General features: G+C 36.8%; 3 protein-coding genes across 3 annotated transcripts; 2 read left to right on the top strand and 1 right to left on the bottom strand.

Annotated features, from left to right (window-relative positions):
- Nucleotides 1–12: 12 nt before the first annotated feature.
- Nucleotides 13–1,702, top strand: LOC109193935 (protein PLASTID TRANSCRIPTIONALLY ACTIVE 7). The gene is made up of 4 exons (XM_019344762.1): nt 13–139; nt 296–355; nt 434–499; nt 1,239–1,702. The coding sequence occupies exons 1-4, from the start codon at nt 83–85 to the stop codon at nt 1,566–1,568; spliced, it is 513 nt and encodes a 170-aa protein (XP_019200307.1). The 5' UTR covers nt 13–82; the 3' UTR covers nt 1,569–1,702.
- A 110-nt stretch (nt 1,703–1,812) lies between these two features.
- Nucleotides 1,813–6,382, bottom strand: LOC109193924 (importin subunit beta-1-like). Its single transcript, XM_019344751.1, has 3 exons — nt 6,222–6,382; nt 2,787–5,210; nt 1,813–2,668 (listed from the first exon to the last, which is right to left on the bottom strand). Exons 2-3 carry the CDS (start codon nt 5,201–5,203, stop codon nt 2,470–2,472), a joined length of 2,616 nt encoding a protein of 871 aa, XP_019200296.1. The 5' UTR covers nt 5,204–5,210; nt 6,222–6,382; the 3' UTR covers nt 1,813–2,469.
- Nucleotides 6,383–12,033: 5,651 nt separating this feature from the next.
- Nucleotides 12,034–15,594, top strand: LOC109194034 (luminal-binding protein 4). Its single transcript, XM_019344884.1, has 8 exons — nt 12,034–12,240; nt 12,776–13,043; nt 13,130–13,344; nt 13,445–13,687; nt 13,841–14,320; nt 14,418–14,572; nt 14,679–14,761; nt 14,860–15,594. Exons 1-8 carry the CDS (start codon nt 12,180–12,182, stop codon nt 15,356–15,358), a joined length of 2,004 nt encoding a protein of 667 aa, XP_019200429.1. The 5' UTR covers nt 12,034–12,179; the 3' UTR covers nt 15,359–15,594.
- The last annotated feature ends 19 nt before the right edge of the window (nt 15,595–15,613 follow it).

Below are 15,613 nucleotides of genomic sequence, written 5' to 3'. Positions count from 1 at the left end.
ATCTTCTTGACACTCGATAATCCACTTCCAACTTTGAGAGGATAAAGCCGGAGCCGGAAAAGAGCGATCGGCGAACGCAACAATGGCCGTATTAACGACTCCGATCACCAGAGGCTTCTCAACGCTACAAACATTCCCCGTAAACTAATTTCTACTTTCCGAGCTCTAACTTTTCTAGCTAAGAAATTTTGCGAAAAAATCGAAATTTGAGGTGTTTAAGCTCTCTTTCATGGAGACTCTCAGCAAGGTTGTGATAGTTGAGAAGCCGTACTGATTATTTATCTATGAAATGCAGAAAATTGGTGTTAAGCTCGAAAATCCAGGACGTGTCAATAACTTTGTGGTTCTGTCGCAGGTGAATTATCTTCATTTTCAGTATTTGTTGCTTTTTTAAATTGAGAAATCTTAGTTATTGTTTCCTTTAATTACTCAGAAAAAGAAGAGTTCCAACTCGCAAAATGAAGGCCGAGGCCGTAGAGTATGGAGGCGAAGGAAATTGGTAAGCCAACAAACACACTCCCCTCTCTCAGTTTTTCTTTGGATTTCCTGAAAGTAATTGTTGATTAGTGTTTATACTGAAATATGTTATGATGCGAAGAAAATAGGCTTCAAGAATGCATTAGTGTTGACATATATTAGCTGTTTATTTTAGTTTTGTGCATTTGTATGCTGAAGATGATCTTAACAAGACAGTAAAAGTTTGAAATTGGAAAAAAGATTGATGATTCTGTGGAAGTAATCTAGTCTGCGAGTTTCTGGTTGGACTCATTGATGCATAGCTGTGGATGAGATTATTTTCGAGTTACGGAACTTTGAGCAATCACAACGATTAATGATTCTGTGGATTGCTCAAAGTTTTGTTATTTTCGAGTTACAGAACATTGAGCAATCACTATGCTTTCGTTATTCATATATGGCTTTGGAAGGAACTCGAAAGTTTAATAGATCTTCAAAGATATCAGTTTCAAGGTGTGTGTAGAGCATACCATAGAAATCGCGAATTGTATCATTATATGTTTGTTGTTCCTAACCCAACAGGCTTTCAAGTTTCATCATATATGGCTTAGAAGGAACTCAATAGTTTAATAGATCTTCAAAGATATCAGCTTCAAGGTGTGTGTAGTGCACCCATCAGACCACAGAAATTGCGAATATTGGGTGGATGAGAAATAGCAGATTGTATCATTATATGTTGGTTGTCACTAACCCGATAGGTTTGTTTCACTTGTTTATCACAGACGAGGGTGGATGATAAGATGGACTACAGATTGGAAAGAATTCCTTTCTTGGAGGAGCACGTGAGGAAGATAAGGAGAGAGGGGAAGTTGTTGACAATGGACATTGAGAGGCTATTGCTATCGGAAGAGAACCGGTTTGATTTTGTCAATGAGATCGCTGCAGAGGCAAAGGAATATGTTGAGAACAACCGCGATGAGTATGGTTCAAAGAAAGCCATGCTTCATGTCCTTAGTAATCGTATGAATGATGCTGGGTTTTATCGACCAGAGGCATACATTGAGTCAGACCCCTTCAAACCTGGTCCAGGTTATATGAGGGAAGAACTTTAGATCATGCAACCTAAAAGTTTCTTTCTTTTAGCACTTCTCCATTGCCTTAACATTGTTCTAGTTTCATTTTTGGAGTATAATCTAAAGAAAATGATATTAATACTGCACTTTATATATTTTTAGTCCAATTGGTATACTTGACAAGTTGCAATAGCTTATTCCATTAGTTGTGTGCAAGATCGTTTCAAGCGTGTTTTCATATCATTCAACAGGGGAAAAGTAAGAAACAAGAAAAACAAATTACTGGCTGTAAATAGAGAAAAGATATATATAAATGATGATGCATAACATTATAACAAATGCCCTAACTAAAGAGTAGGTAAATTGACACGGATGAAATGGTGTACAATCCGACCTGAAAACCAGGATGCAATTGACTATGACAAATACAAGGGTAGACCGACAAAAAAAAAAAAATGTATGGAGGATATTTAAGAAAAGTTGGGCTTAAAGTGCCAGAGCACCAAAACTTGGGAATTATACTTCCAACCTTAAACCCCTGGATAAAACAGCAGCATCAGAATGGTATGGGGTGCTTCTGCAATGATGACCACATTTACGGTTGAAAACAAAAACACCAGCATACAGCAGCCCAAACTTTTGAACATGTTAGTGCAACCTTCCACGCCAACCAATTTTGAAGGAATTGATCACGAGTTCTCATGGAAGGCCTTCGACCATTTCTGAGAAGCCACATTCACCCCAATCCCTTGTGGGCAAATAAAGAATCCGACGCATGATGCTGGTGGTTTTGTTAGTGACAACTGGAATGCTACTTGCTAGCCGTTGTCGGGAAATGGCAATGACTCGACACATGAATGCAATGTTTGACTCTGACACAACCATATGCATGCAGGGACTTCTAAAAGGAAAAAAAATTATGTACCAAGTGGACAAAGCCTCAAACAGAAATGGCACGACTGATGGCCAACTTGGCCCATTCAGCAGATTCCTTGATCAAATGATCTGAGGAGGACAAACATTCATTCAAAAAGTCTCTGCTTGATAGAGATTGTTGAATCAAAGCAGCAGCATTGCTGCCCAGTGTATCTGCTAGGTCACCAAGGACTCCAATAGCTGTTTTCATCACAACTTCATCCCTAAGATATCAAAAATAGATGAGAAAATTAGTGTGGAAAAAACAACAAAACAAAACAATATCAAGGTTATTGTAGAATAAAGAATCAGAATAACAAAATGAAATTTGCAATTACTCACATGTCCTTTCCCATGTAAATGCTATCCAGGAACTGCAAAATGTGGGGTGCATAAGGGATCAGTAGCTGGGTCTTAGGAGAATGCTTAAATCCCTGAAAAATCCCAGAGTATGCCTCCAAGATACCATTTCTCAGAAGATTGGTATACTCTATCATCTCTTCATCAGCACCCGTTGTGTGGGCAGACAACTCAGCAGCACTCTGTAGCATAGGCATAGCATACAGTAAGTACTTCTCAAAATTCTCTCCTATTGCCAAAGCAATGTCTCCAAAGCAAGAAAAGATTGGAGGTTTCACAGAACGGTGGAGCTGGTTGCTTGATAAGTCTTTGAGAAGCTGGGTCATTATACCATCACAATAAGGCAAAACCTTGTCCTCCAAAGCCCTGCATATGTCACCCACAACACCTACTGTGACAGCACAGACTTGGTACTCCTCAAAATTCGTAAGACCCATTTCTAGGTACTTGAAGAACTCTGGCATGTACTTGGCAAAATCAGAGCCTGCTGCATAAGCAAGGGCTCCAATGGCAAGCATAGCTTCCTCATGCACTGTAGCACTTCTACATGCAAAAACTCTGAGAAAAAGATTCATAATCTGATCTGCGTACTGCATGAATACATATTTTGTTGGCTCATGTCCTCCTAGTTTCTGAATAATGACCTGTAAGCACCCACAAAGAAGACCGTGCAACTCACCCTGCTTCTCTTTCTCATCGGAAGATAGCTTCTGTGCCTCAAGAGTCTTATGGAGCTCCAACATCATGACTGGAACTAGTTGCAAAACGATAGAAGCTGTTTCCTCAGTTGAACACCTGACCACTTCATTCAGTGTCTCATATGCAGCAGTCCTCAAGTGTGATTCACCTGCATCTTCACGATGAGTAACTGTAAGAAGAGACTGGACAATTTCTTGGAAGTAAGGAGTCAATGGAGACAACGAGCCCACATCCTCATAACCCTGGGCAAGAAAATATAGAGCACCGCAAGCTTTCTCGGCAACATTTGGCGCATCCTTCATGCTCTGAAGAAGTACGGTAATAATCTGCTGACAGTTTGTTTGGTTAATAATAGGTGTCTCAATTGTTGATCCATGAAGAAATTCAAATATTCTTCCCAAGGTCCATGCCGTTGTATCCTTTACATGACTATTGGGATCATTTGTCAAAGCAGCAAGCATGAAATTTAGAGCAACATTAACAATAGGTGTTAATTTATCGGGCGAAGGACCTTCCAAAATGGAACCAAAAGCATAGGTTGCAGCCTCTCTTTGCCTCCAATCAGGTTTTGAAATATTCTCTTCAATGAATGGCATTACCAATTGGACGATATCATCTGCCACTGTACGAGCAACCAATCCAAGGCAAGTTCCTCCAGCCATTGCAAGATTCCAAGCACCTTCATCTTGATCTTGATCTTCCTCTTGCTTAAGAAGTGTCTCTAATAGCATAGGAACAAGGATCGGAAGAGCTTGCTTGATGAAAAAAAAACATGGAACATCAGAGTCTGCAGTGCAATCACTACCAAACTCTTCTAGAATATCAATTTCCTCATCACATATTGAACTCCAAAACTCAATGGCTTGAAGAGCAACAGGCTCCTCATCCTCCCTTACAGCCTTGGCTGTAATATTAAAAATATCCTGCACGTATGGAGCTAACTTCTCATAGTATGTTGATGAAATAGACACCAAACATTCAAAAGCAGCCTGTCGAATTTTCACTTCTGGTGAAAGAGTAGCCTCACAAACAACTCTCATAATATAATCCCGCTCCATATCATTGTTAAAATTTGCTTGAGCAAAGCCAAGAGCATTGTACAATGCCCTGGTAGCAGCGAGCCTAACATCATTATTCACTTCATTTGCATTCATTCCCTGAACTACAGCCGTAAGTATTTTATTTACTTGATCCTGGTCCACAACATCAGGTGATACTTCCTCACATAAATACCCCAAGGTTTCCAGAGTAGCTTGCTTGACATGAGCTGGTACCTGATGAACATTTGACAACAGTTCTCCTATCAGCTCAGGCCATTGCTTTTGTGGCAACTCAATACCAGCAACCTTTGCAATCACTTGTGAAGCAGTAGAATGAGCATCAAGAACAGGAGAAGAAAGTGTCTGTAGCAAACATTTCTTAATCTGGGTCTTCACACCCGCATCTAGTGATAACCACCTTTGCACAAGCTCATATTTCCTATGTTGTTCCTTGGCATCCAAGGCATTTTTAAGTATCAAACCTGCTAACTTGCGGCTATCAACTGGCTTTCCCTCATTGGAAAGCTCCCCAGAGAGCGACAAGAGGAAACCAGGAAGGTTTTGCTCCTGAAATTGTTTGAGAGTTTCTTCTGCATGTTTCCGAATTGTTGAATCGATTGATTGTGCATTCAAAAGAAACTGAGTGACTTCCATTGCCATACTATTTCTGTCAACAATCAAATACACTATATATTATATTATATTCAGAAAATCTACAAACAAAATGCATTTTAAGTTTCCATAGAATACATTACAGAACAAGGACATTATATTTTGAAGTTAAAACACGAGTATACAAGTGTAAGGGGGCAAAAATCATTCCTCGCCTTCTAAGAAGTTGTTCGATGTCAAGAGGCTACACAAACCTTTTGACCTTCCTAGAAAACCTTTTTTTGGAGAGTTAAGTTTCTAAGGTAACCAAACAATAGCCGTAAAGAATTGCCAAATGTCCCCACATTGAGAAGAACATAGAACTCAATGCTCATACAAATAAATTGTCTTCGAGACTATACATAAAAACACAGTTGTTTTCTGGCAGCAACCAAAAGAAGAATTCCGAGAAAAAAAATCCTTATTGAGTGTGACACATGACAGAGTAAATTGTTACAGATTTATATTTATAACAAAAAAATAATATGCCTATATTAGCAAAATGCAGAAAAAAAATCCTAAAAATCATTATCTTTGAATGTTTAAATTAGGCAGATCACTACAAACACTGAGGCTTAAGTGCCCTATCAGACAGCAGAATTTGACAATGTAATTCCACAGAAAACCAAAAATGGCAGAAGACAAGAACATGGATGCAAAAAATGAAAAATACCAAAAATCCGACCACAACAGAAATCTCAGAACTCTACGAACTTCAAATGCATTAAAATTCGCTCAAATATCCCCGATCTAACTAAATTCATAAGACAACTTTTTAAAAATCGAACAAAATTGAAATCCACTACTAAAAAACTGTGCCGGTTACACGCAGTTGAAAGCGTACCTACTGAAGACAACCACCACCCCCACCCAAAAAATAAAAATAAAAAAAAATGAAGGACTTCGACATTGCTTAAAGCGTAATGGAAAAAACAACCGATCAGCCAAGAGCATAGATCAAGCATCGAAACAATACACAGGAAAATATGAATCCATAATCAATTGAGTGACAAAGCGAGCGAATTACCTGAAAGCTTGAGAGTGGAATGCAAGGAGACACCACGATTTGAGATCGAACAGAGCAAAAGTGGCGGCTCCTGAAAACCCTAAGAGAGAGAAGAGAGAGGGGACGGGAGCTAGGGAGAGTGAGATGTAAAGCTGGAAACCTGGAATTGAATTATTATTATTGTGTAAATCTATATCTGTGCAATTATATTTCGAGAAATATTTTATTTAGGGAAGATGTTAAGCTGCTTTGATGACCACCGTCGTTTTAAATCAACGTCGTTGGACTTCTCATATATTATCACGGGCCCACAGCCCCACAGTTATTAACCGTCTTTTTTTATTTTTTAAAAAAACTAGTATTTTCACCCGTGCGATGCACGGAATGGAATTGTTGTAATATATTAAGAATATTTAAATCGATATATAATTATTTAAGAGTTAATTTCACCAGAGGTCGTTTATCTTTCCTGACAACTCCAAATTTAATCCTAGACTATAGTTATTAATTATTACAATTTATTCTATGTTACAACTCTTACGTTAATATTCTTACTATTATTATTAACACTTAATTACTTTTAGATATTATTATTACCACTTATATTATTATTATTATTATTATTATATTATTATTATTATTAGTTTCTTTTCAAGTACTGTTAGTATATAATGGTCGTGAGGCACAATAATAATATAACCATAATTAAATATTCTTGTATTGTATTCCGGAGTTAATGCCATTTTTGGTCCTAGACTTATTGAGGCATTGACACTTTTCATCCTCCATAATAAAAATTGCCTCTTAGTAGACACTGTTATTGGTCGTTGGATAGTTTTGATCCTCCGTCAATGAAGTCGTTTGTTGACCGTGAATTAGAAGGGCTTTTTCTGTCTTTTTATGTCTTATTCTTCTAATCTTGTTTAGACCAGCGCTGCTGTGACTCCTGTGAGGCGAGATGGCGAGACTTGGCGGCTAAGTAGTAACCGTCGGTAGTGAGTATCAGCGAGGTTCTTCTCCGGCGAGTTGTGGGTACGACAGCGAGCATACGAGGCAGTAACTCCTTCCGGCGACGGACCAGTAAGGCAGATCTGGCGGTGCAGCAACAGATCCGCCGAGGTTGGGGCCTTCACCGGTGGTTTTTGGTTCCGGCGAAGCAGAGAGGGCCGCAGGTCGTCGAACCCTCCTATGGTAAATAGCAGTTGTAGTTATAGATGACGTGATGTAGAATTTGCACCTATAAGTCCTCCCTTCCATATTGACCACAAATATCCTTCCCATCTCTCTCTCTCTCTCTCTCTCTCTCTCTGACCACAACTACTTGGTGCACAACCTCAAAAACTCTGTTATTCTAACTGAAATTCATTGAAGTTTCAAGCAGAAAATGTGGAATTCGCCGCTCCCCAAAAATCGCATTGTCTGAGGTGTTGGAATGGCCGGTGTTGACTTCCTGGCTGTTGTAGCTTCATTCCCCAACCCGGATGATAAAATTCGGAGCACCAGCTTTGAGGTTCAAGGAGGTGGTAACACTGGCAATGCTTTGATAAAACCTGGATGATAACATTCGTCTTGGTCTTAATCCAAGGATCATATCTAAGGTTGCTGATGACTCGCATGGCGAAAGAATACTTGATGAGCTTGAAAGGGATGGTGTTGATACATCTTTTATGGTGGTGTCCAAATGAGGAAACTCACCATTCACATATGTCATTGTTGACAACCAAAAAAAAAAAAAAACTCGCACGTGCATTTTCACTCCAGGATATCCACCCATGATATCTGAGGGTCTACATACCCAAATCAAAATTGCCTTCAGCGCTTGGAGTAAATATTGTCTACTTAGATGGAATGCTGCATGAGACTGCTTTGATTATAGTGCAGGAGGCAAAGAGTAGGAGCATACCTATTATAGTTGATGCAGAAAGATTAAGGGAGGGGTTGGGTGATATTCCTGACTTTGCTAGTTATGTTGTATGCTCGACATAATTTCCACAGGCATGGACTAACGCCCTTTCTATTCCAACTGCACTTGTTTCCATTATCTTGAGATTGATGTCAAATGTAAAATTCATGATTGTTAGTTGGTGAAGATGGTTTCTTAATGTTAGAAAGGACTGAAGCGGATAACCTCAGTTTGAAGAAATGGATGTAGCAGTGACCAATGGATGGAGAAATACAAGGATTAAAACATAAAAAGACAGAAAAACTCTTCTAATTCACGGTCAACAAAAGGCGTCATTGACGGAGGATCAAAACTGTCCAACGATCAATAACAGTGGCTACTAAGTAGCAATTTTTATTATGGAGGATGAAAAGTGTCAATGCCCCAATAAGTCTAGGACCAAAAATGGCATTAACTCTTGTATTCCGTGAGTCACAATAATAATATAACAATAATTAAATATTGTTCAATTCTATATTCTTCTAGGATTTCTATTACCATCATTAATTATTCCCAAATTTACCATAATTAAATAATTTGACCAATTATAAAGAAAGATTATTAAATAATGCACGGGACAATTGTTTAATTAAAAATTTTAAAAATTCATTAACAAAACATAAGGTTCTCATAGTTTTTTCTTAGAAACACTTTAATAAAGTATTTTATTTAGAAATTGGTGGGCCAAACCGCCTACAGCTGTTTGCGGTGGATAGATCTCGAAAAAATACGCGATTTCGAAAAAACATTTGTCCAAAACGGACAACGGAGTCAAAAGTTATACCTTGCCGAACTTTTGACACTTTACAATTTAAAAAAAAAAAAAAATTAAAGGCCGGTTCAGCCGGTGAGGAGGCCAATTCCTTCCTTCCTCGCCGCGACCAGCGACACGATTTTTGCAACACTGATATATAAAATAGATATAAAATTTTAACCCAGAATTATTGTAGAAATCAATATATTTTATTAGGAAGAGAGATTTTTTAGGAATTGGGCGAGAAGTTAAAATTTCAGGATTTTGTTTTTATATATAGTATAGATATAGATTGTATTACACTATTTTATAATATTAGAATAGAATTTTAACGCAGAATTATTGTACGAATGGGAAAGTAGAAATCAATATAGTTTATTAGGAAGAGAGATTTTTTAGGAATTGGCCGGAAAGTTAAAATTTCAGGATTTTGTTTTTATATATAGTATAGATTGTATTACACTATTTTATAATATTAAAATAGAATTTTAACGCAGAATTACTGTACGAATGGGAAAGCAGAAATCAATATAGTTTATTAGGAAGAGAGATTTTTTAGGAATTGGGCGGAAAGTTAAAATTTCAGGATTTTGTTTTTATATATAGTATAGATATAGATTGTATTACACTATTTTATAATATTAGAAGAGAATTTTAACGCCGAATTATTGTACGAATGGGAAAGAAGAAATCAATATATTTTATTAGGAAGAGAGATTTTTTAGAAATTGGGCGGGAAGTTAAAATTTCAGGATTTTGTTTTTGTATATAGTATAGATTGTATTACACTATTTTATAATATTAGAATAGAATTTTAACGCCGAATTATTTTACGAATGGGAAAGTAGAAATCAATATATTTTATTAGGAAGAGAGATTTTTTAGGAATTGGGCGGGAAGTTAAAATTTCAGGATTTTGTTTTTATATATAGTATAGATTGTATTACACTATTTTATAATATTAGAATAGAATTTTAACGCCGAATTATTGTACGAATGAGAAAGTAGAAATCAATATATTTTATTAGGAAGAGAGATTTTTTAGGAATTGGGCGGGAAGTTAAAATTTCAGGATTTTGTTTTTGTATATAGTATAGATTGTATTACACTATTTTATAATATTAGAATAGAATTTTAACGCCGAATTATTGTACGAAAGGGAAAATAGAAATCAATATATTTTATTAGGAAGAGAGATTTTTTAGGAATTGGGCGGGAAGTTAAAATTTCATGATTTTGTTTTTGTATATAGTATAGATTGTATTACACTATTTTATAATATTAGAATAGAATTTTAACGCCGAATTATTGTACGAATGGGAAAGTAGAAATCAATATATTTTATTAGGAAGAGAGATTTTTTAGGAATTGGGCGGGAAGTTAAAATTTCAGGATTTTGTTTTTATATATAGTATAGATTGTATTACACTATTTTATAATATTAGAATAGAATTTTAACGCAGAATTATTGTACGAATGGGAAAGTAGAAATCAATATAGTTTATTAGGAAGAGAGATTTTTTAAGAATTGGGCGGGAAGTTAAAATTTCAGAATTTTGTTTTTATATATAGTATAGATTATCATTACTAGTATGTTATATGTGTGATATGCAAAAATATGTGACTAATATTAATACTTATGTTAAAATTTTAATTATATTAAAATATTTTTTTAAATACTAGTATATAATTTTAAAAAAATTCATATTTGTAGAATTTATATTATTAACAAAGTGTGACGTTTATTTTATTTGATTGGCAAATCTAAAATAGTGTTAATATATACCTCTACTTTAATAACTACATCCGGTTTATATTGCTTATTTATATCAATTTAAGACAAGATAGTGAAGTTATAGGACAATCACAACAGCTCAACTACTAAGGCATAACTGCATAAGGGATAAAAAAACTAAATGGTTAATTAAGTACAACCCATAGATAAGGTGGTTAAAGTTATCTATCACGCCACTCACTTATCAAATCCCACACCACAAAAAGTGTGTAAATGTGTAATTCAATAAATAAATAAATAAATAAATAATATATATGTTGTCGGATAGTCGTTTGGCCACACACTATCAGGTATGCATAAATGCATCACAAAGTGTATGAAAATACATCATTAGATATGATGCATAATGCATTTTTTGGTGCATTTGTGCACTTCACTATGGTGCATTTTCGTACACTGTGTCACTGTGTGATACATCTATGCATACCTAATTGTGCAATCCGCACCAATTGCACAGGAAGTCATGTCCTCATTTGAATATATATATATATATATATATATATATATATATATATATATATATATATATATTTATTTATTTATTTATATTTATATGGCGTGTATTAGATATATTTCGTATTATGACCATAGTCAGTAAAAATTATTAGGAGGTAAATCGATCTAAATACATAGATTATTCATAACTAACCCATTCAAATAAAAAATGCTAATAAATCACAACCTTATAATTATTAAACTTGATGTAATGTATGAGGTTGCCTCTACAATTCAATACTTTAGTTGATGGGAAAACATTAATAAGTTAAAAAAAAATTAATAAACAATTTCAATCAAATAATAAACTTAACTTTGTAATTATCAAGTCATATACTCAATCAATTTATCTTGTTGTTTCATTCAATACTTCAAATAACAATATATAACTAACTCTAAAAATGAAATTTATAATTTATAATTATTAAATTAATTATTTAATTAACTCAACTGAGATTGTCTCAGTCATCTTGTCATGGCCTCCATCAACGGAAAATTTCTCCTTTGATTTCCGATTTTACTTCCGAGCTGTTTGGGCAAGAACTTTCCAGAAAAAAGTCGACTCCATTGCGTGTCACAGACTCACTAAAGTCGGTCCATCTTAAACCGACGGCCGAGATGATCCCAACGTAGAGAAGTAACTGATTGGCTTTTTATATCTAAAGCAAAATCCTGATTGGTCCAAGTCATCACGGGTGACATGGTCAGCAGCACACAGAAGCGAGAAGACGGAAAAATAACGTGGCAACATCTGATTGGTTAAGACACTTGGGTTGCTACAAGCGGATTGGTCCACGTCATCGCCAATGACACATTCACCTGGTTCAACTGCGTTATATATACTGGCCGTTCGAGTTCGGATACGATAACTGACTACGGCTTCTCTTCGCTATACTGAGTCTCTGATCTCTGTAAATTCACGGAAAAGTAGAGATAGAACAAGGAAACCATTTCTGAAAAGCGAGAACAAGAGCTCAATCTGATCATCGAGCAATGGCTGGTGGTGCGTGGACGAGGCGCACGTCCTTGATCGTTTTCGGAATCGTTGTGTTCGGTAAGCATTCTGATTTCCACTTTCAAATCTCTACACTGCAAATTTTATGAGCTAATATGCAAAGCTCAATGTCGAAATTTATGTAATCGCGTGATAGAAAAACAATGATGAGAAATTCCCAGTCCCTGAGCTGAAAGAAGACCGTTTGATATGTACTAGGATATGTGTTCTTATCATTCATGCTGTCTGGACCTGGAGGTGTAAGAAAATAATGATGCGGAGTAGTTATTTAAATGGAAAACAGTGCCTGTTTTATACTATTTTTGCTGGATTACTAGATCTGCTACACTTGTGCTAATTGTAATGTTTGGATTAAGCCTAAAAAGCATGCTGTGGGATTCATATTGTTATGGCAATTTTATTGACATGTTAAGCGTTTATTATTGATTCATCGGATGATCTTTCTTAGTTGTATGTTTAAACAATAATAAAGATGAAGTTTGGCATTGGCATTCCTTGTTTGTTGGAACTAATCTTTAAATAATTGGTTCATTTGGGTGTTGATGCATTAATTTGGCTATGTATCTCTTGACAGGGAGCTTATTTGCCTTTTCTATCGCAAAAGAGGAAGCATCCAAATTAGGGACTGTGATCGGAATAGATCTTGGTACAACTTATTCATGTGTTGGAGTTTACAAAGATCAGCGTGTAGAGATCATAGCTAATGACCAAGGTAATCGTATCACACCATCATGGGTTGGCTTCACTGACAATGAGAGATTAATTGGTGAGGCTGCCAAGAACCAAGCCGCTTCCAACCCTGAGAGGACCATTTTTGATGTAAAAAGGCTCATTGGAAGAAAGTAATGAATTTCTCTCCCACGTTTCCTCCAATATATGCATGTTGTGTGTGTTTTCAAGCTAATTCTTATGGGGATCTTAAATATAGGTTTGACGACAAAGAAGTACAAAGGGACATGAAACTTGTTCCTTACAAAATTGTTAACAAGGATGGAAAACCATATATACAAGTCAAGATCAAAGATGGTGAAACCAAGGTTTTCAGCCCTGAGGAGATTAGTGCCATGATTCTTACTAAGATGAAGGAAACAGCTGAAGCTTTCCTTGGAAAGACAATCAAGGATGCAGTTGTCACTGTTCCAGGTAAAATTCAGTAATGCAGTGGTTGATTATTTACTATGATTGGTTTTATTGTAATGTGATTACTGAAATTGCCATGCTCCCTCTCCTTTGAATTTGGCAGCTTACTTCAATGATGCTCAGAGGCAGGCTACTAAGGATGCAGGCATCATTGCTGGATTGAATGTGGCCAGGATTATCAATGAACCAACTGCAGCTGCCATTGCCTATGGATTGGACAAGAAAGGCGGTGAAAAGAACATCCTTGTCTTTGACCTTGGTGGTGGAACTTTTGATGTTAGTATTCTAACTATTGATAATGGTGTGTTTGAGGTTCTTTCCACGAACGGAGATACTCACCTTGGAGGTAAGAGCCTTTGTAGTTTTCTAAATGGTTATTTGAGATTTTGTTTGGTGGGAATGCATTTGACTATTTGAGTTTTAGATATGATAAATGATTCTTATGGCTGATCCTGCCGGCCTCACACAAGCATTATATACTTGCCTTTTCTTCTTGCAGGTGAAGATTTTGATCAGAGAATTATGGAGTATTTCATTAAATTGATCAAGAAGAAGTACAGCAAGGACATCAGCAAGGACAACAGGGCTCTTGGTAAGCTCAGGAGGGAATGTGAGCGGGCAAAGAGGGCTCTGAGTAGCCAGCATCAAGTTCGTGTGGAGATTGAGTCTCTTTTCGATGGTACTGATTTCTCGGAACCACTTACCCGGGCTCGTTTTGAGGAGTTGAACAATGATTTGTTCAGAAAGACTATGGGGCCTGTTAAGAAGGCTATGGAGGATGCTGGGTTACAGAAAAACCAGATTGATGAGATTGTCCTGGTTGGTGGAAGTACTAGGATTCCAAAGGTTCAACAACTTTTGAAGGACTACTTCGATGGTAAGGAACCAAACAAGGGTGTTAACCCTGATGAGGCTGTTGCTTTTGGTGCTGCTGTTCAAGGAGGAATCTTGAGTGGAGAGGGAGGTGATGAAACCAAAGGTATTATCTCTTTCAGCCATTTCGGACTTGGCAATATTTATGCTTAATTAGCCTAAAAACCCCAAGTTCTTTGCTAACATCTGTGCTTTGTTATCAGATATTCTTCTCCTTGATGTGGCTCCACTTACCCTTGGTATTGAAACTGTTGGTGGAGTGATGACCAAGTTGATTCCCAGAAACACTGTTATCCCAACAAAAAAATCTCAAGTTTTCACCACCTACCAAGATCAACAGACAACTGTCACAATTCAGGTGTGTCCTCTGCTTATGTGATCAGATTGTGTAGGGCAGTCATAGTCAATGGCATAATATATCCTCCTTTCTCACTTGATCTGATGTGAATTTGTGTGTTGTGCAGGTCTTTGAAGGTGAAAGGAGTCTCACAAAGGACAACAGGTTGCTTGGAAAATTTGATCTAACCGGAATAGCCCCAGCTCCTAGGTAAGGATTAGTATTTATTTTCTTCCCAAGTTGATTAATGATAATGGGTTGCCTTTCTACTCTCTCTCAACTGAAATCATAATAATCCTGTGGAACAGAGGAACACCTCAAATTGAAGTTACATTTGAGGTTGATGCCAACGGCATTTTGAATGTTAAAGCCGAAGACAAGGCCTCTGGGCGATCTGAGAAGATTACCATCACCAACGATAAAGGACGCCTGAGCCAAGAGGAAATTGAGCGGATGGTGAGGGAGGCTGAAGAGTTTGCCGAGGAGGACAAGAAGGTAAAAGAAAGGATTGATGCCCGTAACAGCTTGGAGACGTATGTTTACAACATGAAGAACCAGATCAACGACAAGGACAAGCTAGCAGATAAACTAGAATCCGAGGAGAAGGAGAAGATTGAGACAGCAACAAAAGAGGCCCTTGAATGGTTGGATGACAATCAGAACGCTGAGAAGGAGGATTATGATGAAAAGCTCAAGGAAGTAGAGGCTGTATGCAACCCAATTATCACCGCTGTATACCAGAGATCTGGCGGAGCCCCTGGAGGTAGTGGAAGCAGTGACGACGACGACTCTCATGATGAGCTGTAGATGATTTTCTTTCTTCTTCCTCTTCTTTATTTTATCACTAGTATGAGAAATTGATGCCTAGGAATCCTAGGATAGGCAGGCTAATGTTGGATAATCTTGTGTATTTTTGGTTTCTCTTCCCAATACCAGAAAGAGGAGAGTGGAATCCTTCCTGAGAAGGCCACGATTCCCCCCTTCATTTTTTTTGAAACACATGCTACTTACATCTATCAACACAAATTCAAATCCTTTAATTTTAAATCCAACTTCTTTAGC

Source organism: Ipomoea nil, unplaced genomic scaffold (assembly GCF_001879475.1).
Source record: "Ipomoea nil cultivar Tokyo-kokei standard unplaced genomic scaffold, Asagao_1.1 scaffold1932, whole genome shotgun sequence".
NCBI classification, from domain to species: domain Eukaryota; kingdom Viridiplantae; phylum Streptophyta; class Magnoliopsida; order Solanales; family Convolvulaceae; genus Ipomoea; species Ipomoea nil.
The sequence above is the reverse complement of the archived record's forward strand: the minus strand, read 5'-3'. Positions and strand labels throughout refer to the sequence as shown.

Excerpts from the sequence above, each read along its gene's own strand:
- LOC109193935 (XM_019344762.1), top strand. The coding sequence starts at position 83 with ATGGCCGTATTAACGACTCCGATCACCAGAGGCTTCTCAACGCTACAA. Across the intron at positions 140-295 it reads CAACGCTACAAACATTCCCC|AAAATTGGTGTTAAGCTCGA; the intron begins GTAAACTAATTT and ends TATGAAATGCAG. Across the intron at positions 356-433 it reads ACTTTGTGGTTCTGTCGCAG|AAAAAGAAGAGTTCCAACTC; the intron begins GTGAATTATCTT and ends TTAATTACTCAG.
- LOC109194034 (XM_019344884.1), top strand. The coding sequence starts at position 12,180 with ATGGCTGGTGGTGCGTGGACGAGGCGCACGTCCTTGATCGTTTTCGGA. Across the intron at positions 13,345-13,444 it reads TGCAGTTGTCACTGTTCCAG|CTTACTTCAATGATGCTCAG; the intron begins GTAAAATTCAGT and ends TGAATTTGGCAG. Across the intron at positions 14,573-14,678 it reads AGACAACTGTCACAATTCAG|GTCTTTGAAGGTGAAAGGAG; the intron begins GTGTGTCCTCTG and ends TGTGTTGTGCAG.
- LOC109193924 (XM_019344751.1), bottom strand. The coding sequence starts at position 5,203 with ATGGCAATGGAAGTCACTCAGTTTCTTTTGAATGCACAATCAATCGAT. Across the intron at positions 2,669-2,786 it reads ATTTACATGGGAAAGGACAT|GGATGAAGTTGTGATGAAAA; the intron begins GTGAGTAATTGC and ends TTGATATCTTAG.